The following is a 24210-nucleotide window of genomic DNA, read 5'->3' on the forward strand; positions in this document are numbered from 1 at the left end:
CCAAAATTTCTAAAAACTTTGAGAAGATTGCAATCAGGTGGTCTAGGATGATAATTGGTGTTGGCACAGTTGCTTCCACTTTTTTTCATGTCCACTGATATAGGCAGGTTCCACCACCCTAATCAAGAATACTTAAGATCATAAGTGAAAAGTGTTAATATTGGTTTACTCTAATATCATACAGGAGTCAAATTCCAGCACCAGTCAAACCAGGCCTGGATCAACAAAAGCTTCATGGTCTTTATCAGTGCTGACAATATTAAGTGAGTGCTGAAAGGACTTTAGTATTTAGCCTTGCATCTTGGATTATGAGGAGCAAACGTCTCCCAAAGAACACATCCAGAGTCTTTGGAAGTGACGCCAAGGAGCTCCACCTGCCAGCTCAGCCAGCATACCTCACCTCACAGCTGAGTCTGTTCTCAATGAACATTAAGCACAGCAGCTCTGTTACCCCTGTTTCATAGATGAAGACAAAAAGAAAAATCACTTTAAACCAACGTAAGAAATCTCTGACAAAGCAGGCTTAGCCTACTTGCCAGTCCAGCAAGCACAATACCCTTTACACACCTTCAAAGAGACGGTGCATCACGGTAAGATCACCTGTCCCCTGTACATCCCAACTGCACCGAGAGCTCCTACCACAAAGGAACATGCCACTTCACGGACCACTCGAGCTGCAAAGGAAACAGCTGCCCCAGCAGTTGGACATGATTAAGGACAGGCCCCACCAGAAAGCAGTAGGAAAAAAATATTAGAATATGTTTGCTTCTCAAAGTGCAATCTAAGAAGCACCTTTTCCCAGTGGAACGAGACCTGTTCAGTGCCCCATGCATACTCAGAGTAAATGAGAGTCCTATTAAAAACCCAAGTGTGCAGCTTTTGCAGGGCTGGGGTTCGCTGTCACAGTGTGTTGCTCTCTGCTAAAGCTGTTGCGCAACAGTTGTATGTTTAACATCTCTAACCGGCCAAAATTGCTCTTTATATTTGATCAGGAATAATTTTTTTACCTTTGAACCTGTTGCAATGTAGGTTCAAAGGTTACCTGAGTGCAGTCTTGCCGGTTTATTAAAGCCACACACTGAGGATTCGGGGCTTAGTCCTGCCACAGGAGCTAGCGAAGCGCCAACCCTTGAACACCCACTTGGAGTTGCAAAGCAGTAAAGGCAGTGAGCTGTACCGGCCCCTCCTCCAGTGCTGAAGGAAGGTAAGCAAATCTCTCCTGATCAGGACCAGTCCCTCCCAAGTACTAGGCTTCCTGCTCCAGCACAGAAATACTGCAAGTGGGTAACAGCCTTAATTTGCTGCAATGCCTGGATCCAGTGTAGTCTTCTCATCACAGTGCTGGTAAAGGCAACAGCTGTGTAACTGGCTGCATGTAATTAAAGAAGCAAGTCTGGGCTTAGGGGTGGCATACAGGGAAATCACAGCCTGATGAACACTCCCTGTTGCTATAGGCTGGCTGCAACTGGAAACCAGACTACTGTCCAGGCTGAAGCCATTTACTTGTCGGTTTGTTAGTTATGTCTATTTAAAGATACAGCACACAGAGTACCAGTGCCAGGCTCCCATTCAGACTCCTGTTTAAATCAGAGCTCCACAAATAGAAGAATCCTTTGCTTCCACAGCATTGCAGGCAGGTTTTGAAATTGTGTCAGGAAAAACTTGTTATATGCTAGATCATTTATACACACAAGTTTATTAGCAACATTTACTACAATAGGACCTTAATCCCTAAGAACACAGAAGCTGGCTATTAAGGGTTTTTAAATGTGTTAAAACTGCTTGGTGTGCCTATAGAGATGGAGCCTTCCCCAAGCTTTTGTTTGTGTACAGAGCTGCGGCTCTAACAAAGGAAAGGATAGCAGAGACAAAGATTAACCAGAAATCAAGCTGCAAGTAAGAGAAGTGGCAAAAAGCATGCTGCTCTTCCAAGACCTAAGCCCATGGTCCTGCCCATACTGCCTTCTCTGAGGGAGCCACTTAGGCTCTGAGAAGGTTATTTATGTCCCTGTGCAGTTACTCTGCTTTACAAAACCCAGAAGGCTGCCCTTGAAAAGGATAGCACAGCAATAGGAATGATTATTTTCATAGCATTAAGAAAGCAAACTGGAATTCAAAAACCCTTAAATGAAGTGAGCCCACTTCTCACAGACTCACAAAATTCACATCCAAGTCTTGAAGTGACAACAGAGAAAACTGTACACTGAGCTAATGCTTCCCCTGCATTTATTTACATCTTCTGTTATTTGCTATAAGTAGATGGGCTATTTTGGCATCTTTGGATAGCAAAAGCTCGTGTTGTGCCATGACCTGAAGGTTTACTATAAAAGCTCATCTTACTCATCCTCTGTGACAGGGACAACAGAAAGACAGCAACTTGAACTCTTTACTTACTGCTCATCTTAGTTTGCTAATGGGTATGAAGGATGCAGGTGTACATTTTATACACAGGTACAGAAAAAAGCAAAGGTTGAGTTATTCATGACTCCACTTTATTTTTTGGCAGAGAATTACTAGCAACAAAAGGATTTGTGCCTCTCATAAAAATCTGGAGTTTATTTAGATTATTTTAGGCAGTACCAAAAATCAAAAACCTCAAAATCTGCATGTCACATCTTATGAATATTGGGGAAAGAGCGTCAGCTGTATTCTAATTTATGAGCATTAAACAGAACCAATTGTTAAGGAGAAGGTATCCTCCCCAAGGCTTTTCTGTGTGCATCCCTTCCTCCAATTTATATTGGAGCTGTGAGACCCACGGAGTCCAGGCAATGCAGTGTCACCTTACCAGCTCAGGGACCCCCGCATCACACCCTGGGCTTCTGGCAGGCCAGGCAGGACTGCGCTGCAGGCATGTTCTCGCCACCTGCAGCCAAAGTCAATGCCTCTGAGATACACTGCATTGCTACCCAACAGCTGAGCAGAGACAGGAAAAATTCACTGCTTAGTCTGTTCCTCTTGGAAAAATAACAGCCTGAGGCCAGATGTCTGCAGGGGGAAAAACCTCAGAGAAGCACTCGAAGAAGGTGCTAATGCAGCTGGCTGGGAGGGAGCCTGGCGTTCTTTCCCTTCTCTGTAAGGGCCATTGCCTTTCTCTAAGCATAACTGTGCCCTCACTGGCACTACTGAAGCTGATGCTCACAACTTCACTTAAATGCCACAGAAGCAGCTCTGAGTACGCAAAGCCAAAGACAGAGGAGTTTCATGCAGAATGAACTATTTCTTTTTCATCTTCACCCAAAGCTTACAGCAAAATCAGTGATTAAGCCTCAGCTTCCCTAAAATTATTATCTGTATTGCTAAATAATGCCACAATTACAGAGCAAATTAGCTTTATCTCAATAGCATAAAGTTTACAACAGCAATAAAACATAATTGCAATTAGTAGCAGCTATGCATTTTAGCAAGCCAAGGTCCAGGACAGGTTGCATTCTGGATGCAAGTACGTGGTATGTTACTCCATCCCAGCTACAGTTAGTCTAGCTCAGCAGATTATTCTGAAATCATGCAGCACAGAAAGACTTTCAGAGGGGCAAACTGTTAAGTGGGAAAACAATTCTAACATCTGAGGCCAAGGCACTAAAGAGGTAGGTGAAACTACAGTCTTCCCACTCCTCTAAACCTGTTGCAAAATTCCAGTTACATTAGACAAGTATCCGAGAGAAAAACAGAAACCACAGCAGCTATAAACTTTTAAACAAAGAAATACAACTGTAAAATCATAAAGAAAATCCGTGTCATAGCAGGAAACAAAACTGAAGTTTGAAATGTGATTCACTGTTACCTTCTGCAAATATTTGCACGTATGTAAGTCTATATCACAGGAGAAAGAACTAAATACTAAATAGCTTGGGGGGTCGGGTAGAAAAACAACACAAACTACCAAAACCAAATAAACCAAACCCAGCAGCAGAAACAGGGACCCAGCCCACAAACACATATATTACAGCAGTATATAAGAAGTACCATACCAAAGCATTTTGTCAGTATTAGAGGCTACGAAGAAAGCTCTGCTCAGCTTCACATACAGGCAGCTACAGAGAGAAAATTACTATTGTTGAGAGTACAGCTTTATACAGAGAAAAAAATACTAAAGAGATTATAAACAGCAAATTATAACTATCAAATTAAAAGGTCTTGGTACACTTTCAGCTCTTCAGAGATATGTAAACTTCAAGCTCTTTTCTTCAACAAACAGAAAATTCAATAACTTCCTCCATATTTTTTTTTTCTCACCACTTACTTCAATTCCCCAATGCAAGTTCCTCCCTTTCAGAAGCTCCCTTCCCAGCATCCTTTTCTGCTTGATGAGTTATTTAAACTGGGGAGAGAGAACTAGTTGTAGCTTTTAACATGAGTGTTACCTAATTGGTGTTGGTTTGCTGCTGCACTAGTAGGGCTCCCTTTCACTTAAGGAAGAAAGGCTGGTATCTCACTCTCTCTTTGAAATGGTAGGTGGTTTTGATCACTGGTTCTCATCTTCATATTTGCTCTGAAATATTTTATGTATAAGTAATGAAGTTTTACTTTTATTAATCTTACTGTTAACAGGCTCGTTTGCTTGTTGTTACTCATACGGGCTTTACTAAAATCTATGTGCAAGTGCAGTGATTAGCTGCAGGGCTCAAGATAATGAGTTTATCAGGAGCCTGCTAAGAAATCTCTGGTAGTGAGCTACCAGTGAGATGTTAACCTTAGGCTGAGTTAAGTTCAGATATATGTTTGCTCTTTGCTCTTCATAATGTAAGTACTGTAATGATATGTAGTGTTTAAAGACATTTGCATCTAGAAGTTCTTAGTGCTACCTTTATTCTGTGTGGCTATGTAAGGTGTTCCACAATGATATTCTAGCTTTCTTAGAAGCTCTATGTGAATTGCAAGTTGAGCTTTAGTCCTAGCTCTTTAAATCATGCTTGTTGTGTGTGTAGAGATAATTTCCTGTTAATGTGATGGTGATGCCCGTATGTTTTGCAAGAATGTGATCCTGTACTATCTAACAAAATAAACAGCGACAGAACCCATTGTTTTAACAATTGTTTTCAAAACTTCAAAGAGCTAGCTGAACATGTTCTAGCTTTCTGAGTAGGTAGCTTTCAAGGAGAAAGCCCTCATATAAAAATATATGTGAAAGCTTCGCTTTTCAATTTGTCTGACAAAATGACTTTTCCTGCTGAGCAGTGTTATGGTGTCAGTGCCCCCTGATAGAGGGACTGTATTATCAGACATAGTAGAATTTTTTATTAAAAAATGGCCTTTCTGTTTAAGTGTACAGAAAGCCTGAATTCAACAGGTTTCATCCGCAAGGCTCAGAAATAGCCTGTTACACGCAGTCTAAAACCACAGCGCACTATACTTCCTGAAAGTAAGCTACTGAGGCTTCGTTCTTTCCCACCCACTAGCAGAGCACTTCTCAGACTAGATCAAAGGATACTTGAACTGTTTGGCTCTGACTCTCTTAAGAGCTACTCTGAAAGCAAAGCCAAACTAAAGAGTATCTTAGGTTTAATGCAAGTTACTGTGGATTTTGCTTTGTGGTTTTTATATGGCTCTGTTCAGCAGTCACTGCTAAGCTTTTGGTCTTTAGCTTCTCTCTGGATGCTACAAGTTAGATGGTCCTAAATGCTGCAGAACACAAGGCTTCTCCTTGCTGCAGCTGGAGGAAGATGGGATATAATGCTTCCAAGGAGCAGGAACTGGCACAGTGGCTCGCATCTGCAGGACAGCAGACAAGAGCTGCACTGTGTAAGCAAATGTAGAGTGAGCTCCTGGTGGTTAACTGACTAATCAGTGACCTTGGTGTGGTTGGTTCTACTCTACTCTTTCTGCCTGGAAAGAGTCAATGCTACCTTACTGTAACCAGGGTGACAGAATCAGCTAACCATGGCAATGAACAATGCTGCTATATTCCTTGTACAGCCCTAGTGAACTAGACATTAGGTCTGGGAACACTGAGTATATGAAGTCTTTCGGGATAGATGGATTCTCTTACTGATACTCACTACCAATCAGTGTATTCTTTGATCTGTATTTTAGTCTTTAGGTAACCATTAATGTGAACAAAACAATAGACAATGTGTTTCTGTCAAAAGAGAATGATGAAGTGTGGTTTCGTGTAGTGAACTGAGAAAATTAGCTAGGACTGCCAAGATTAAGAGCTGAGTAGGTAAAAGGTAATTCTGTCAGGGGGAGACTGTGCCCACCGACCCACTGACCACCTACCCAATTGCTACCACCCACTCCAAAGAGAACAATAGAAAAGGACGACTGAGTCTGCTGTTATTTACATGCGAAGCGACCAAATTTGTACCAATCACCTAAAAGAATAATAACAAATATGTATGGATAAAATTAATATGTATATTTTTGATCGATATAAATCATATGAAAAAGGCATAAGGTGTGCACGTTAGGTGGGGCTATCCCCCGTGCATCCGGCGCTGCAGTAAAGAATGCCTGCCTTTTACACTGCATTGGTGTTACGACATTTATTCCCGGATTTTTAGTGACATTACTAATGCTGATCAACAAGTTCTCATGATCACCTCAAAAGCACATGTAAAGTGTTTCTTAGGCAAACTTGAGACAAAGAATATAATTCTAGAAGATGTTCTCCCAGGCAGTGCATGACCCTTGCTTCTGAAATTGTGCAAGTATCAGAGGTTGCTTTGCTGTCTGTAAAGAACTACTGTGATGGAGATGACACTGATTTCTTTCTTCATAGTTATGTGCTTGGAGGCTCAAAACTCAGTCACTTCCCAATGGAGAGAATCTTCTGACTTGGAGAGAATAGAGTATAACTCTGTTTTATTCCTTCTTGACAGTGAAGGAATTGCTGTAGAGGTTGGGCGTACAGTGGAAATGAAAACATGTACTCCTGAACTGAAGTCTGTGAACGGTGCCACTGTAATCTCTTCTATCTGATAAAAGCTAAGCCTTTGCGCTCCTGAGCCTAGCACATCTTATCCCTGACCACTGATCAGGCCAGACAACCTAAGTACACTTTAACTGTCTAGCATCTTATTGCACAAGAGGACTAACAGGTGGTTTGAGACCTCCTGTGCTTTTTGACTCTTCCTGTTCACTGGGACCTGAGCCCTTCAAAACTCAGGGGTTTCAAGCACTCCACCTCCCACCCCCCTGCATGCTTAAGAACGCAGCTGGTGCTCAGACTTGCCCTGCAGTGGAAGCTGGTTTCTGGCAAAAATGCCCTGGCTTTGTCTCCCACTGCCCTGAGTTGAGTTTTCACTCAGCTGATATAGCTCAGGTACTCCGCATCCACAGGGCATTTGGACTTGTGGGTTAAGCTCTGCTTGTAGTTGCTCCATAGCACAGATCTAAGGTAGAACTGTTCTCTTCCCATGGGCAGAAAACTCTGTCAGGTAAACACTCTTATCTTCTCTGCTGGCTCTTCTGCTTTGAGGGCAGATGGATTAAGTGGCTTTTGGAGGATACCAGAGGTATCCTCCACTAGATTAACTAGCAGTGACTTGGATTTGACAAGTAGCTACAGTAGCAGCTCTAGGCATAGGAAACAACTGTCCTAGCGCTGGGAATTAAGACAAATTTCCTGACAGTCTCTTGCCACAGCCTATGTCCTTTGATAGGAGTGACTAAAGGCAATCTGAGGGGACATGGTTGGAAAGTAAAAGCAAAACACTGTCACTATTCTATTCATAAAGAAGGGGAATTGAAAATAGTATTTTGGAGATGAAAAGCATTTTTTTTATGCATTGCAAACAAGATCTAGGTATTTGTTCTTTTTTGACACAACACTAACTTCTGTGGCTTTAAAGGATGTTAGGTTTTGACTCTTACATGTAGAGTCTCATTTAGTAATGTAAGTGGGCTAATGAAGACAGTTACTAAAGAAAAGAAAAAACAGCCTAGAAGCAAATAAGCATACAATACTTCTCAGGCTTTGGATGTAAACTGTTAACAGGTCTTTCTTTAAATTAAAAATCAGTTCAGCTTAAAACTGAAAATCACCTTGACTAACTATAGGGATGCTGGTTAGGTTACAACGGGATCAGATTACTGTCTGGTTTCTCTTCTGTATGTGAGAGACTTGTGGAATTGATTCAGAATGTGAAAGCAAAAGCTTTGCTGCATTGAATAATTTTCAGGCTTTTATCACACTTGATCAGGTATTCTTTCTAGACTTTAGCGAGTTCTTTGCTCCTGGCATCATTATCCTTCAGGGCCTGATACTAGTCTTCCTAGATGTCTTGGCACAAACTGCTTTGCGTGTGAGTCAGTGAGGAGAATAACCCTGACAAAAGATTTTCAGTGACTTATCTACTGCTGTGTGGAGCATTTGGGATTAGTGGGTTCTCTGATCCTTGCCACAAAAAGGTCAGATAAGTGTCTTCTATTAATTTTCAATCAAATAAGTCCATGTAACAGACAGTGGTTATTTGTGACAATTGCACTGATCTGTCTGATTAGGCAGTGTTATTAAGTTATAGTAGAGGACTTTGTGCTATAGACACGATCCCCACTTCTGTTTATTACCTCTACCATGATACTCTAAAGACAACCAATCCTTCCTGGTTTCTAGGAAATTGCCTTAAAATTGCTATTAAAATGAGGACACTTCAGCCATTAAAAGTGGTACCGCTAAGCAGGCATGTAGTCTCTTCAGTTGCTTGCATATGTATATAACTATTCTCTTACTGCTGGCTGAAAAACTTTATGCCCAGGGAAGAGTTGTCTGAAATGCACGGAGTGCAAACTCCTTTTGACCTCTCTAGGTAGCCACTGGCAAGTGAAAACTACAAAACCATAAACCAGATATGGGTGATCTAATTCTGGTCAGTCTGGGCTCAGAGACCCAAATTCTGACTTAGGCATCTGGCTGAATGTACTAGCTCTTTGGAAAATACCTTCAACTTTCTTGGAATTACAGTTAAAGGGTAACTGGAGCCCACTGCCACAGAACGCCTGGTATTCTCCTTGTACAAGGATTTAGTTAGTTGCTAGCTGACATACTGGCTACTGATTGGGTTCCCTTGATTCTGTATGAAGAAATTCGAAACAGTGTGGTTATTCATCTTGCAAAGTGTGGTGTGTGTCATGTCCTGCGTACCTATTTAGATACTAGCAAAGTTAAGGGTGAAATCTTAGTTGATTCAGACAAAAAGCAGTCACCTGTGCTAGATTTGTCTTGGCCATTCAATCTGAAACATACATTAAACAACATTTTAGAGATTCAAGTACTTGTTTTTAAGGGAGGAGGCTGAGGTAGATGTCTCATTGTCTCTTATAAGAAATTCTGCATTCTCAGTTTTTGCTTCCTTGCCCTGGAAGGACGAGACTCTGGAGGATGCAAGCAGCAGAACTGCTTCTATATTTCCCAGCTGGACTGGCCACTGCACACGTTGACTTCAGGTCACCACTTCCTAGTGGAAAGGAACTTTCACAGTTTTGACTTTGATGCTGTATCTCATGCTGAACATACTTCCACTATCTGAAATACTTGTCCAGCGTGAACCTTGCTTTCCAGTAAGAGCAGCTGGTCTTTACTACATACTGCTTGTCCTGTAGACTTACATATGTAAGTGTAACCAACATGGGATTTAGCAATACCTTCTCCTATTGGATAGCTATAATATTGAAGAGTTTTCTTACTTCCACTACTCACATCACTGAACTGTAGACATTTTTTGTTCCTGCTTAATTTGGGAAATTATATAGTTTTTCCCAGGCAGATATTCTTCAATAGAAAGAATTGACATCTGTTCCTTGTCTGACTTCATCAGTCTTCAGCTTTTTGGGGAAGTGGATGCAGCATGGATTAAGATCTATGGGGACAGGTGACTTGATATCTCTTAAAAAGCTTAAAGCATTGTATAAGCATGCTTCATTATTGTACCAGGAGTCTTTAGGGGCAAACTGCTGAAATTATTAGTAGTATTGCTTAACAAACTACTTCAGTAACCATGGCTCATAGGTAGTGAGTGCTTCTAACTCATGTGTACCAAACCTCCTGTTTGTTTCAGGTTCAATTCTGACTCTGCTGATCTGGCACAATGATCTGGATACTTCAAATCCTGTTCTCCCCGCTCCCAACCCCAGCACTGATTAGTCTTATTGTGTTTGGAGCTGGCATCTTCCTGTGGGTGATAAGCAGGCCAAAACCTGTTTTGCCTCCTGTTGACTTGAACAAGCAGTCAATAGGAATTGAGGTAATACTTACTGCGCTTGTGGGCATGGACTATTTTTGAGAAGCTTAATCTGAATACTGATCCATTCTGAGTCTACGTATCAGTGGAAACTCTCCTGTCTGATACACATAGCTTTCTCTCCCAGGTGTACAACTCAACAGTATGGTGGGGAGAAGGTAAGTCGTAAGACACTAAGAGTAAGAAACAGTGGCTCTTGCCAAGAGGGTTAGGTGGGCTTTCTACCAGATGGCCTTGGCTGTCACTGGCTGTTTTTTCTATATTTTAAATGCTTTACATCAGCTTTGCTGGTGCTAGACTAAGATACTAGGCTTCATTTAACTAGGCAAGTGGTAGCATTCAGTCTTAGTCAAGGTCTCTCTAATAACCTGCAATTGAGTATTAATCTAGGCCATTTAGAAAATTCCTCTGCATATGACTGAGTAGATCAAAATCAGGAAGGAAAATGAGACTTCCCTAACAATGCGATGCTACTGAAATGTTTTAAAGGGGATTGCTGGGAGAACAGCTGAGGATCAAATGACATTGCATCTGTTCTGCACTGTTTCATAACTATGCTCTGTTCCTAGGGAGGATCCAGAAGAAGTGCACTCTTGACAGATAATAACCTGCTTTCTTACTACTTTGAAGATGGTAAAACCTTGTATGAAGTTTTCCAGCGAGGACTGCATGCTTCTGGTAAGCTTTGCATCTGCTAGTTAGTACTTCTCTATCACATGTGAAGAAAATAATCCCAAACTCTTTTGCTTTGCCTCTTGTCTGTAGCAATAATTAAAGCCGGCAAAAGCTTTCCTAGCCTTCTGTGGACTGGAATGACAAGTGACTCTATTTACTTTGCCCCCACTGATTTAGGAGTAGTTGGCAGACTGGGTAGGAACAAACATCAGAAGCTTAAGATGGTAGAGTTCAGTGAAGAATCAGCAGATAGTAAGCATCAGAGGGAGTTGGGGGGAAACACCTCTGCTTTGTCTCACGATGTGGGTTTTAGTGTAAAATTATTGCCTGCTTACCACAGGTATGAATTTGTGCCCATGTGACTTCAGGGGTCCCATGCACAGAAAAATGGGATAGCTTGAAGTTATTTCAGCCACACGTCAGGTGTGAAATGGGAAAATATCACCAGATCTTGGAAGTATTGCTTCTAAGCATAAAGCCAACAGTCTTACAATCTTAGTTTGAGCAGAGTGCTTAACTATGGACACTGCACTTCCATGCTCCATGCAGTTGGCTGGATGTCCGACTGAAAGTATTTCCCACTTACAAGCGTTGCAATGAAGTGCTATGCAGCTTCAGTATTGAGCTTTACAGCTGCTTTTCTGAACTCTTCCATTAGGAAATGGCAACTGTTTAGGCTACAGAAAACCCAACCAACCTTATCAGTGGCTGACATATCAACAGGTGAGCATTGTACATGACAGAAGACTTTAATTGCGGTTACTGTCTTGTAACACTAAAGGGAGGGAAACTATCTTACAGGTTTTGGACAGAGCTCAATTTCTGGGATCAGGGCTTCTGCAAAAAGGATGCAAACCATCACCAAACCAGTTTATTGGCATTTTTGCTCAGAATAGGCCAGAGGTAAGCAAAAAATTCAATATTTTTTCCCAGAATATTCTGACACCTTACGGAGAGAGGAGGGCCTGTATTTAAAAAGCCTGAGGCCGTGTGAGGAACAATCACAACTGGCTTTTCCTTTCCCAGTTCCCTTATTACTGAGCACATACTATCTCAGGCATGTAATACAATTATCTTGAACACTCACTACTTCAAGAATCTTAGATATGCTCCTTACACAACCCCCACTACTAATGTGTGCATGGGCTACTCAAGCTGCATGAAATCTGTAGGTAATCCTGTCTTCTGAGCTGCTAGTTTTCCTGAGCCCTTCTGTTTTCTCTCTTCAGTGGATCATTTCAGAGTATGGATGCTACACTTACTCAATGGTTGCTGTTCCACTCTATGACACTCTGGGGCCAGAGGCCATTGTATATATTGTTAACAAAGGTAAATATTGACCTCCACTATTTCGTAATGATTTCCCTAAGAAGCTATGTTTTGAGAAGGCTGAAGTTCAAGGGAATTTGATGCAAAAATCAGCGCAGCTTTATCCATACTGCTCTTATAATTTTATAGACACTTAATTTCTGTAATAAGTGCAAGTCCACTGAAGACCTGCTAGATTCTGTGGACCATCCTGCAATCAGAGTGCTCAGCTATTTGCTATTTGAGGTTTTGCAATCTTGAACTCTCACACTGCCAAACAATCAGACAACGCAGGCAGCCTTGCATGCAAATTAAAGCTAGATGTGTGTCTCTGATTTAAAGTTGTGGGATGTAAAGAGTGGAGGAGGAAGGGGAAAAGATATGCCTAAATCTGTTTAATACATCTGGTTAGGGCCTGTTTTTCTACAGAAGCAACAACTAGCATAGTATCATGGAAGAAACTGGTGAGGAAGCTTGAATATATCTTCAAACTCTCTTCCCCCAGTCTTAGGGGAGATGGGGGGAGGGGGGAACATCCACTGCTATCACGACGATCCGGGATCCAACCCATAAACAGGATTTGTCAAGCAAATCACTTCAACAGTTATGCTGGTGAATGTTGCAAACAGGTCTTGCCTTGGGACTACACAGCTGTGACTGACTAGGCTAATGGGGAACTGGCATGTTCAAGCAAATTCAGTTCCTCTGCCAGCTTAATGGGAAATGTTTTTGTAATTGCATAAAACTCTCTTGTACATGTAGGGAAGCTGAGGCATTAACTCAGGAATTTTATCAACCTCTTTCAAACAGGTCTAAATTTCTTTAGACTTATGGAAGATGGCTAAACCTAAACAATCAGCAAGGGCAATTCTGAGCCTTTATGGCAATACTAAAAATTTCAGTGCCTGTCTTGAGGGACTAAAGATATTTAGTCTTCAGTTCCTCAGCATTTGCCCTCATTTTGTATAGCTAGAATCTCAAGTTTGCCCAAAGTTGGCCATGGTAGGAGGAAGTTTCTTAGCACTGTAAGCCAGCCACTGCATCCATATGAACAAATGCAAATGGCTTTAGAACAGATGAATGCTATGTTCTAAATGTATGTGCTACTGAGCTGTCACTCACTAACCTCATGTCTTCTCAACAGACTTCTGAAATGTAATTTCTTTTCTGTAGCTGACATAAGCATAGTGATCTGCGACAGCCCTGAGAAGGCACAGATCTTGCTTGAGAACTGTGAGCAGGAAAAGACCCAATGTCTGAAGACTATCATTCTGATGGATCTCTTTGATAAAGAGCTTAAGGACAGAGGAGCTAAAGTGGGAGTTGAAATTCTTGCACTGCAGGAGGTTGAGGTAGGTGACTAAAGGCATCAGCTTGGTCTTGCAGAGGAATATCTTGTCAGCTAGACATCTGGACCTTTTCTGGCAACAATGACAATTTAATGTAAACATTAACCAGTTGTCACACTTGTACCTGAGATCTTGATCAGCAGTCATTCTGAAACTTGATATATTTAGCCAAATAGACTTTCAGAGTTCAAACCATTGACTAAAGTTGTGTCCATGTGTTGTGGACAATCAGTATGCATTAAACTGAAGACTTCCTTAGCTTAATTCATGGTGCGGTTGTAACAGGATTTATCAGGCTTCTAAGCTGGCAGTTGAGTCTAACTGAAACTGTAAGTGCAAATTACTGGCTGCTTTGACATCCCAATACTAGACGTAATCTTCCAGAAGCTTCCAGATATGATGCATAAATGTAAAGTATAAGATGTGGCCTACGTCAAATAAAATGAAATATCACAACTCAGGACTTCCAAATTCCTTAAGTAGATCTGATCACTTTCTACACACTCAAATTCATCCTTTTCAGAACCCCAGGAGTCAGCTTTTCCAAATTATGTATACTAAATTCAGGAAGACTGACATGTCTCTTTGAATGAGACACAGTATCAAGAGGCAAAGTAAAAACAAGTGTTGCATTTGAAATACAGTTACCTACTCATCTACTGTTGTTGCACATCTTTCTGTTGCAATTACTAAGCTATGTTTTCTCTCTAACACAGGAGCTGGGAAGAAATAACATCACAAAACCAGTTGTAAGTATCTCTGGAACAGTTATAAACTTGCAAAAGTGGTCTCTGAAAAAACCTCTTGCCACGCTGCTAGTAGAGGAGGCTGGCAGGATTATTTTTGTATTTTGTCTTGCTGTTTCCAAACAGAATACCTGGTTCATCCCCCTTTAGGAAGTGTATGTAAATACTGATAAGCAACACAATCCTTACTCTGTTGACCTTATGTGGCTTTTTCCCTCTAGCCCCCTAAGCCTGACGATCTTTGCATCGTGTGTTTTACCAGTGGAACCACAGGTAAGAGAACATATAGTGATGCTTCCTCGCTAAAACAGTCCCCGTGTGCTGACAAAAATAGCCTTCCAGCACAAAAAAAAATGAAATAGAAGTAAAACCAGTAAATTAGAACAGTGTCAAGCCACTACTGTGGTTTTACTTGGCACATTGTCACTACAAGTCCAGTGCATTAGACACAGTTTCTTAGAGATAGGGAAAAGAATAGCCAAATTCATGTTCTCTTACCCTGTGAAAAGTACACAGTCTTAATGTTAAAGAGATTGGTTGTTTGACTGTGTCTGTATTCTTATCCACAGGGGCTAGAGAAACATCTTGTTTCAGCGTTCTTTATTCTGCTCTTAAGTACTCTGCTGCTTCAGTAAACATTTATTTCCTTTCTATAATATCCATAGCTGAAAGTGCTCAAGATGAGGCATATTTGTGATCTATTAAGACAATGCATCCTATGATTGAGCCTAACACCAAGGTAGTTTAAATTGAGGCAAACAAGACATGGGAAACTGACAGCAGAAGCAGTCAGACCCACAGCTGACTTTGCTCGATCTCTCTGAAGGTAACCCTAAAGGAGCCATGCTGACACATCAAAATGTTGTTGCAAATGCTGCTGCCTTCCTTAGAAGCACAGAGGTAAGCTACTGCTAATGGTGATCTCTAGGCTGTGCCACTACATCATGAAACTAGCTTTAATGTGGGCATTTTCTGCAACCCATACGCTCCCAGCAAACTCGTGCAGTCCTAAGTCCCCTTTTTTCAGTGGGACAATAGTATTGCAAGAAACTTGGTTTAACCTTGAACAACAACTTCTACTCAGAAGTTATTTAGAATAAATCAGTGCTAAATGCCAAGAGTACTGAACTACTCTATTCCAAGTCCTGCCAAAACGTAAAACTAATTGTGATCTAGTATGGCTGAGTAACACCTGCAAATTTTGAAGAGGTGATGGATGAGCCTGAGTCGCTTCAGTTATTTGAAGTGTCTATTTCAAAGTACTCCAGCTGATCCAAACTTTATTTGCTTTCTACTTAAGAGTAACTCAAGCAGGCATAGGGTGTGCTAACCTACTTCTATTTCTTTCTCTTCTAGAACACAGTTGAGTGTACAAGTTCAGATATCACCATGTCCTATCTCCCCTTGGCTCACATGTTTGAGAGAGTTGTACAGGTAAGTAGACTGTGTGCATGCTACTAAGCTTCTGTAGAAGATCTTGGATGTATGAAGTTCAGACAGTAACATTTGTTGGAACCTAAATGGTTAAGACCACCTACCTAAAAAAACCTCTGAACTGGCTAAATAATGCCTAGTCACTTCTTCAAGATATGGCTACTAGCTTCATTAAATGAAGCTTTGTTCTTCAGTCCAGGCTCACTGAGTCTGTGATTTAGTAACACATCAGCAAGGGAAATTAACAGCATCAAGCCCTTAGTCAAACACAGTGAAAGCTAATAAGTGGAGAGGAAGCAGTTTAAGACCTGTGGATTTAGTACTCAGAGGTAAACAGTGGTATGTTCTCCACTGTTTACTCTGCTGGGCTGTGTCATCCTGCCTATCTGTTTCCTAACATGAAGTTCTACAATGCACTTCCTCCAGCACTCTGTGTAAGTAATGCTTCCTACAGGGAACGTTAGCAGCTTTGTGGCTGGATCTAACTCTCCTATGTGCAACTGTCTCGGAATAGTCTCTGAACTTCAATTCCCAACCCAGTATTTAAAACAGAATGTGTCTTGTCCTATTCCTTGTCAAGCTGTTAAATTCTTCTGTTGCCTTGAATTTAAATTTGAAGGTATCGCAAAAGATACTAAAATAGAACAGCTGTTACAAATGTGGTGAAGCTCATTAATTGTATTCAAGCATGATGTGAAACTTCACTTGTGGTGTTTGTGGACTACAAATCAAAGTTGCATGCTAGAACTTAATCTATGCATCTGAGCTTCTGTAAATCAAATTATAGTATGATAGCTTTCTGTATTTCCTCAAAACCTATTCCAGAAGAACTTTCCTACCACTGGGCACTGGAAATCATGCTGCTTTCCACAGACAAATAATTCTGGCTAATGAAGCTAGGAATTATCTTTGACTAAGCTTAGTCTGGTCAATTTTTAGACTGTGGTCTACAGCTGTGGAGCAAAAGTAGGCTTCTTCCAAGGAGACATCAAGTTGCTAACAGATGACATGAAAACCTTGAAGCCAACGCTATTTCCAGTTGTACCACGACTGCTCAATAGAATATATGACAAGGTATGTAAACAATTTCAGCTAAATTATCTTCATAATTCATTTTCATATATCTAAGCAAGCATACAAGTTTAAATTAATATTAAATGCACCATCACATCACCACTAATTCATTAGTCCTTAGCAGGAAGAATTCAAAATCCTTCCCGAGGAGATGGAACGAGCCCTGGGACCTGAGACGTAAGAACAGTGTATCCAGCCATGACGGCGTTAAGTCTGTTGCTGTTCAGAGACAAAAAGTTTATTTACTTTTGGAATGCAAATGAAGCAAATGCAAAGTTGGAAGGATCCCTATTCCTCAGAGATGTAGCTGAAGTATGTCAGCAGTAACAGAAATTAGTATTGTCCCTTGGTTCATCTCCCAGACCACAGTAGTAGTGAAGACCCTAGAGCATCAAAGCAAGATACGGTGCCTCCTAAGAAAGCAAGAACTGGGGGCTCGTATGCGAGTTAAACCCAAGAGTCACCAATACTTTCCCTTGCAGATACAAAGTGGTGCAAAGAGCCCAGTGAAACGCTGCCTGTTAAACTTTGCTGTGACTATGAAGATGGCTGAAATAAAACATGGCATAATTCGAAATGACAGCATTTGGGATCAGCTAATATTCAAAAAAGTTCAGGTAAGTTATTCCAAGTGTAAGCAAGCTGAGCAATGTAGTATTAGCGGATCTGATGGCTTCTGTTTCACTTGTAGGACACCATGGGTGGAAGAGTGCGTATAATGGTAACAGGCGCAGCCCCTATATCTCCCTCTGTCCTGACATTTCTTAGAGCAGCATTGGGCTGTCAGGTAAGCTGAGTTGTTTGTTGATTTTTTTTTTTTTTTTTTCTTTAAGTAAGACCTGTTTGATTATGCCCAAACAAGTGATCAGTGATACAGCTGTGGTCCAGCCCAGCTTGTTCCTGGGGAGACTGTTGTCACAGTCTTCAGTATTTACAGGCTGCTTGCTCTAAGCTAACTGTAACAGGAACAAAATTCTGCAGGGCTAGCTTCAAAATATGCTACTGAAAACAATCCTGTAGACTCTGGGAAGAGAAATAGAGCAGCAGAAATAGGAACATGCAGCACTCAGTCAAGCAGCTGCCTCTGAGCTTTGTGGCTTATCCTGACAGTCAGTGAGCTCCCGATGTAGTACATCTGAGAACAGAACTCAGAATGAGGTGACCAAAGCAAGGTTTGCGTAGGTGAACTTGAAGAACATCTAGTCACACCAAATAGACCAAAAAGGCTTAAAGGCTAAGATTGTCTTAGCTTCCTTCCTAAGAAGGAGACTTGAGCATAGGCATAGTTGAAATGGAGCTCTTTCACACCATGGACTTGACGTTCAAAGAATATGCATCCTTTTTTCACACAGATCTTTGAAGCGTATGGCCAGACTGAATGCTCAGCTGGGTGCACTTTCTCAATGCCTGGAGACTGGACAACAGGTATAGTAGCTGAGACTCAGATTCTCCCACAGCTGCCAATAGAAAGTGGCATGCAAGCTTAGGTGCTCCATTGCTTTCAGTCAGTGAAAGTTAAATCCTGAGTACTTAACCTCAGTGATTCTTGGTAGCAACAGTCACCTGTATGCTTGATAGGTGCCAAAATTCTTGACTCAAATATGTGAGGATCTCTCGTGTAAAGTGACGTAGATCAGCCTAGACCCCGTCCCAGTGTACAAGAAAGGAGTGTCTGTACAGAGCTGAGCAAACTGAACAAGGACTTCCCAAATGGCTTTAAGAAACTAGCTTTAGCTCCCCAATAACTTGTTTAACTCAGAGAATTACGAGTAAAATATCAGACATATTTGACTATTTTTCTGAAGGACTATCTGGCCTTGAAGATCTAGCTTTCATCTTGGCAAGGATGATTTTAATATTGGTTATTCTAAATTCAAGCTCAAGTCACCATCTTTGAGAACACAAATAACTGCAGAGAACAATGAGGATGAAATGCAAATAAACGTTAGGGTCTGAGGGAATTCTGTGGAGGCAAGTGTGGTACATGATTGGTATGGTTGATTACACCAATAAATGGCTCTAAGCATTGAGACTTAGCTGCTACTTATCCTGCATTAATTGTCTGAAAATGGCATTACAGTAACTTTCTTGAACATATGGTGTCTGACTCCCTTAAACAGTACTGATGTCTTTCTAGCTTTAGGTCAAATAGGGCCAACTGCTAGCAGAATCCCCAAATACAACTGTCCTTGGTTTTTTCTCTTAGGCCATGTTGGACCCCCTTTGGCTTGTAATATCATAAAACTAGATGATGTGGAAGAAATGAACTACTTCTCTTCTAACAATGAAGGCGAGGTAGGTACAATCTCCTGTGTGTATCAGGAGATATTGAAACATAAAACCTGGTGACTAACAATATGTTCTGTGCTTGCTGTAGGTCTGCATTAAAGGACCAAATGTGTTCAAGGGTTATCTGAAAGACCCTGAGAAGACAGCAGAAGCAATTGATAAAGATGGCTGGCTCCACACTGGAGACATAGGGAAGTGGCTGCCAGTGAGTAACTGCTTAATACAGACCATCCCTTGCGTGTGAATTCCTGGCTAGTTTACAGTAACATGAAAAGCTAGAGAAGTGAATTCTAGAATAAAAGCCTTACGTGGTATTTTTTTATCATTCAGCAGGTAACTCCAGGCAAAGCTCCAAAGACCAATTAGGTTACAAGATCTCAAATAACACCTGCTAGGCCAGTAGTTAAGACTGTCCCTACCACAATGAAGAACAACAGGTGTCTTGGTTTCTGTCAGAGGAGAATAAAGGAGCTGTGTAATCATGTGAGCTAACTGGAAAAATTAGACAAAGGGCCTCTTCTCTCTGTAAAGAGCAAAGACCAGTTCCAGACTAGCATGTGCCTTTCATACAACAAAACCAAACCTATTAGCTTCTCCTTCTTATTGAAGCAAGACAAATACTTGAAAGTAACAGCCTCTATCTTTAACTTCTAGAATGGAACACTGAAGATCATCGATAGGAAGAAGAATATATTTAAACTTGCACAAGGAGAATACATTGCTCCAGAGAAGATAGAAAATGTCTATATCAGAAGTGCTCCTGTAGCCCAGGTCTTTGTACATGGGGAAAGCCTAAGGGTAAGTGATGTTGGGAGTGAGCATCCTGCAAGACTCCTCCCACAGTGAGTTCTGGAAGATCAGGGCACAAGCATATGCATATACAAGAGTCCTTGAACAAGACCTGTTCCCAAGAGTGCCATGTTTATAGGAATATCCTTTCAGACTTTTTAGGCTGTCTGTATCCTTCCCTCTTGACACTAAGAAAACCCAAGAGATCTTGGAATAAAGTTGCAAGTTGGATACAGGTTAATTACATACTTGTATGGGATTTGTATGTCAGGCCAGCTCTGTGTAGTTTCTCTGTTCCTTTGCCACATAATTTGTAGACTGACCAAAAGTAATTGCTGGAGTGTTTAGCACATACAATAGACAAACTGCGCTCTCAGCTGCTGTCAGAACTTGGATAAGTGACTTGAAAGCCCTTGTAGCTACCTTCCAAATCCTGGGAACAGATGAGGATGTAGATGTGGCTTAGTATAGAGATAATGTCCACAATCAAGTTCCCATAGACAATCAAAATAATTTCAGATGCCTTATCTGGGTCTAAACATGACTACTTCCACCTGTTTTCAGTCTTTTCTAATAGGTATAGTGGTTCCTGATCCTGAGACACTTCCAGATTTTGCAGCAAAACTGGGAATAAAAGGTTCCTATGAAGATGTGTGCAAAAATCCAGTGAGTGTCTTTACCTTTTTAGTGACTTATAGGCAGAATTTAATCCTGAAGTCCAATCTTGCATTGCTTTGACTTCATTTTTACCCACCTTTTTTTAAAATTAACCTGCATTAACGCTGGGAGAATCATGTAAGCGGCCTTAAAGTAAAAACTGGAACTAATTATAGGTGTCTTTTGATGTTTCAAGGGCTATCACTGCTTCTTTTCCAATGAGAAGATAGACACAACCTTGTAGTGGCTTTAATGTGAGAAATCTTGAATGCTGAAATATGTACATGTATTCTTGCCAACCTCAGTTTTCACTGACTGGGCAACGGGTATGGTCCTGAGCTGCAGTTACAAAATGGCAGCTTTACCCACTCTGTTCCTGGTCTGTTTCTTCTAGGCAGTGAAGAAAGCTATTTTAGAAGATATGGTCAGACTGGGGAAAGAGGCTGGCCTTAAATCCTTTGAACAAGTGAGTACTTCCAAATCCTGCCTGTCACAAATACCTGTTTTGCTAATGCAATGGCTGGGAAGTCTGCATTGCTGTTACTGACTGTGCCAGGATGAGACCTAAGACAGCTGCCCAGGACCACTGATTGAAGGAGGCAGTGAAACATTGACAGGCTGCCCGTCTCTTGACCAAGAGACAGGTGGCTGTACAGGGCAACAGTAGGATGGTGTGGAGGTTCACCATAGGCTGCAGGAGCTGCACTGTAGCTCCAGCATATCCTCTTGCTGTGTCAGCCAAAAGGAGTTTGACTTGCATCAAAAAACATTTTAGTTACTTGAGCTCCTGAGACTAAGTGAGTTCTTGCACTGAGCTCAAGGAAGCTGGGAAGAACTGTTGTTTGTCCCCTAAGCAATTGCATAAGTGTGGTGTGCTAAATTTTTTTTCTTTTAATAGGTTAAAGACGTGTACCTCCACACAGAGATGTTCTCTGTAGAAAATGGACTCTTGACACCAACACTGAAGGCAAAAAGAGCAGAGCTTGTTAAACTCTTCAAGAAGCAGATTGAGGCCCTCTATTCAAGTATGCAGGAATAAGTGGCTAATTTAAATTAAACTGCATAGAGTATCCAGACAAATCTGTGACACAACATGACTGATGGAGAACACACGCCTGAGTGGAGGGGAGCATGGAGAACTTTAAATATATTTAGTCCTGGGAAAAAAGACTTTCAGATGAAGATGGCTATAGTACAACTGACAACTGCAGTGTTCACATCTTGCAGGACTAAGCATCAGCTGTTTAGGCAATGCCAGAACTTTCATCTTCCTTAGACTGTGAATGAAGCACAAAAACACTCAACAACCTCAGCCTTTACAAGGCAGCTGTATGCACTTCTTGCTGTCAAAAACAAATCCTGTTTGCCTGCTCCAACAAGGAACTCCATTGCTACATTTTGTGGTAGATCTGCAATCAGACTGAACTCTTTTCATACAGTTACATGTTTGGGGCGGGGGTGGGAGATAGTTCAAGAAACAAATGTAGGTAAATAACTCTTCAGTTTCCACTCAGGATGCGATAACCTGTCTCAGCTGAAGCTGCCACAATATGAATTGGAGCTTAACATCTGTTCCACAAATACAGAAATGAATTTTCTATTCCTAGCCCTGGACCACACACGATAGGTTGCTTTTAATGAAAATGAGTAGTCTGGCATCAACTGGTTTACAAAGTGCATGTGTCTAAAGCAAACATAGTTTAGGCTCTAGTATGGGAGACACTGGATCAGTTTTTGCACATTTTCAAACGCAACAGCAGTTACAAAGCCTCTACACTTATGAATTTGAGCCTGGTAAGTGAAAAAACTTCAGCTGTAATTCCTTAGGGCATAGGATGCAATAAATGGTAATTGCACAAGCAAACCAAAGCCTGCGTGAGTGACTTGTCTCTGCTGTAACCAGACCACCGGCTGCAAGGCTTACTGCTGCCTGGTTCTGGATAGCTGCAGCTGGAACATAACTGCTGCAGAAAGCTAGCTTGTTTCTGATCTGTCACTGCTCAGCCACAGCTCAAGTCATGAGGCAGTAAGATAGTGCCATGTGAGACGCTGCTCCTCCACTCAACTTTCTTTCTTGTACTGTGGTAGTATGTGTCAAAATCTTCAACATAAATTCACGCTTCCAGCTCAGTATGTCCTATGAAATAAGGCTGTTTCTTTAGAGAACTACTTGGGCAAGAGGAGTACTGTCTCTATCTTCAGAAACATGCTTTCAAGCAGTGTATGCTGTCTCTGCTGACTGTTCCTCCCTGTCCCTGGAGTAGTCTGCTTGTCAGTCCAAAAGGCAATGCAGTGCTAACAAGGATGGAACACAGGGGAGAAGGAGTACATGTAGCTCTCCTCTGCCTATTCTCCTCCGCTGTGCCAGATTCTTACAACTAGTGCCTCTTCCTCTGCATTTTATAGTCTTGGTCAGATATCCCAAAATGACAGCAACCAGTGGTTTTGTTGGTCAGGAAAGACCCACCCCTTGCTATGAGGCCTCCCCAGCTTTGACTAGTAAAAAATAACTGCATTCTGTTTCAGAAGTCTAAACCCAATTCTCTTTCTACTCTAGGCCCAAAGACCTTGACATTTTTAGGCAACTGTTATGTCACTTATTGTGCTTGTCATAACCTGAGGTTATAAAGGCTTCTAAGACTCTGAAAGTGCATGGAACCATGCTGCTTATCTTTCCCATGCTTCCTTAAAGCAATGTAACTTAACAGTTACTGATGGCTTAATCTTTTCTCCTAGGTGAGACTGGGGAGAAAGAGAGGAACCAAAGGGAAGAAGTGTATACTTAAACTGGTTGTGGGTTCTGATAAGCAATTCGGTTGGGGACAGTAAGTTTAGTGCCACTGAGATCTGTATAAACTCGAGGCTGAATGCTGTGATTCCACCTCCTGCAGTGCCCTGAAAGTGCTGTGTTCATTTTCTCAACAAATCAAACTTCCCTACAGAGACCCATCTGAATGTTGAAGCCCAGCACTCTGTGATGGGCCCTTCAACTAGCAGTGTTCAGATACCAATCGTAGTGATTCATTCAGCTTAAAAATACCTGCCTGCAACTTAATTACTGGTTAGTCTCCTTTGTTCCTTACCCAGAAAGGAAGTGTTCACTGGGAAATACTGACTTTAAATTCACCATTTGGCTTTACTGAGGTCCTTATTTCAATGAATACTCACAAGACAGTTCTAGAATCATTCTCTAATGCTGTACCTAGGAAACTCCATTGTAAAAACAAAATGACCTGCAAATCCCTGGCTTCCTAGCATAAGATATTCTCTTTTCTCCTCCTAGTCACTACATAGCATTTGAAAATCTATGTGGGACATGCTTAAACTCTAACATGAGCTTGTCTTTGCTCAGATCTTAAGAGACCTGCAATTAAAATCAGAAGCCTCTTGGTTAAAACTACCGAAGAGGAGCGAGCTCTTTCATCATTGATGTCTTTTACTATTGGTAATCACTCTCAAAGTTATCAGGCACAAGAATACCAAGGCCAGTCTTCCGCACAGCCTGTTGTATACGGTAACCTAGCCCCATCCTCACTGAGACTGTCACAGTCAGTGACAAAGGATTCTCTCTTTGGACTGGGGCCAAAGCTAGGGCAGATGAGTAGGAAGCAAGATTTTCATTGATTTGGTGTTGCCCAAGATGTCCATTTACCATGGCTGATACTGTCTGCTTTTATGACAGATGCTGTTTCTGTTTCAGTGCAAAAA

At 41.4% G+C, this 24210-nt stretch overlaps 1 protein-coding gene across 3 annotated transcripts; it reads left to right on the plus strand.

Annotated features, from left to right (window-relative positions):
* The first annotated feature begins 1085 nt into the window (after positions 1 to 1085).
* On the plus strand, positions 1086 to 22393 carry ACSL5 (acyl-CoA synthetase long chain family member 5). Of its 3 annotated transcripts, XM_009942210.2 has the most exons (21): positions 1086 to 1204; positions 9999 to 10184; positions 10751 to 10859; positions 11515 to 11579; positions 11658 to 11759; positions 12086 to 12185; positions 13338 to 13516; positions 14230 to 14262; positions 14481 to 14532; positions 15086 to 15159; positions 15616 to 15693; positions 16633 to 16767; positions 17250 to 17384; positions 17459 to 17554; positions 18120 to 18192; positions 18974 to 19062; positions 19145 to 19261; positions 19711 to 19854; positions 20410 to 20511; positions 20897 to 20968; positions 21401 to 22393. In XM_009942210.2, exons 2-21 carry the CDS (start codon positions 10029 to 10031, stop codon positions 21539 to 21541), a joined length of 2052 nt encoding a protein of 683 aa, XP_009940512.2. In that variant the 5' UTR covers positions 1086 to 1204; positions 9999 to 10028; the 3' UTR covers positions 21542 to 22393. The 3 variants fall into 3 exon arrangements, with proteins under 3 accessions (XP_009940512.2, XP_075279859.1, XP_075279860.1); XM_075423744.1 differs by lacking the exons at positions 1086 to 1204; positions 11515 to 11579 and having other exon boundaries at positions 10096 to 10184; positions 21401 to 22391; XM_075423745.1 differs by lacking the exons at positions 1086 to 1204; positions 9999 to 10184; positions 11515 to 11579 and adding an exon at positions 10233 to 10339 and having other exon boundaries at positions 21401 to 22391.
* Positions 22394 to 24210: the final 1817 nt, after the last annotated feature.

This window comes from Opisthocomus hoazin, chromosome 6 (genome assembly GCF_030867145.1).
Source record: "Opisthocomus hoazin isolate bOpiHoa1 chromosome 6, bOpiHoa1.hap1, whole genome shotgun sequence".
Classification (NCBI taxonomy): domain Eukaryota; kingdom Metazoa; phylum Chordata; class Aves; order Opisthocomiformes; family Opisthocomidae; genus Opisthocomus; species Opisthocomus hoazin.

Bases quoted from the DNA above. Each gene is read 5' to 3' on its own strand.
- ACSL5 (XM_009942210.2), top strand. From the start codon at position 10,029: ATGATCTGGATACTTCAAATCCTGTTCTCCCCGCTCCCAACCCCAGCA. The intron at 17,385-17,458 runs GTAAGTTATTCC...TTTCACTTGTAG, and splicing joins TAATATTCAAAAAAGTTCAG to GACACCATGGGTGGAAGAGT. The intron at 20,969-21,400 runs GTGAGTACTTCC...TTCTTTTAATAG, and splicing joins GCCTTAAATCCTTTGAACAA to GTTAAAGACGTGTACCTCCA.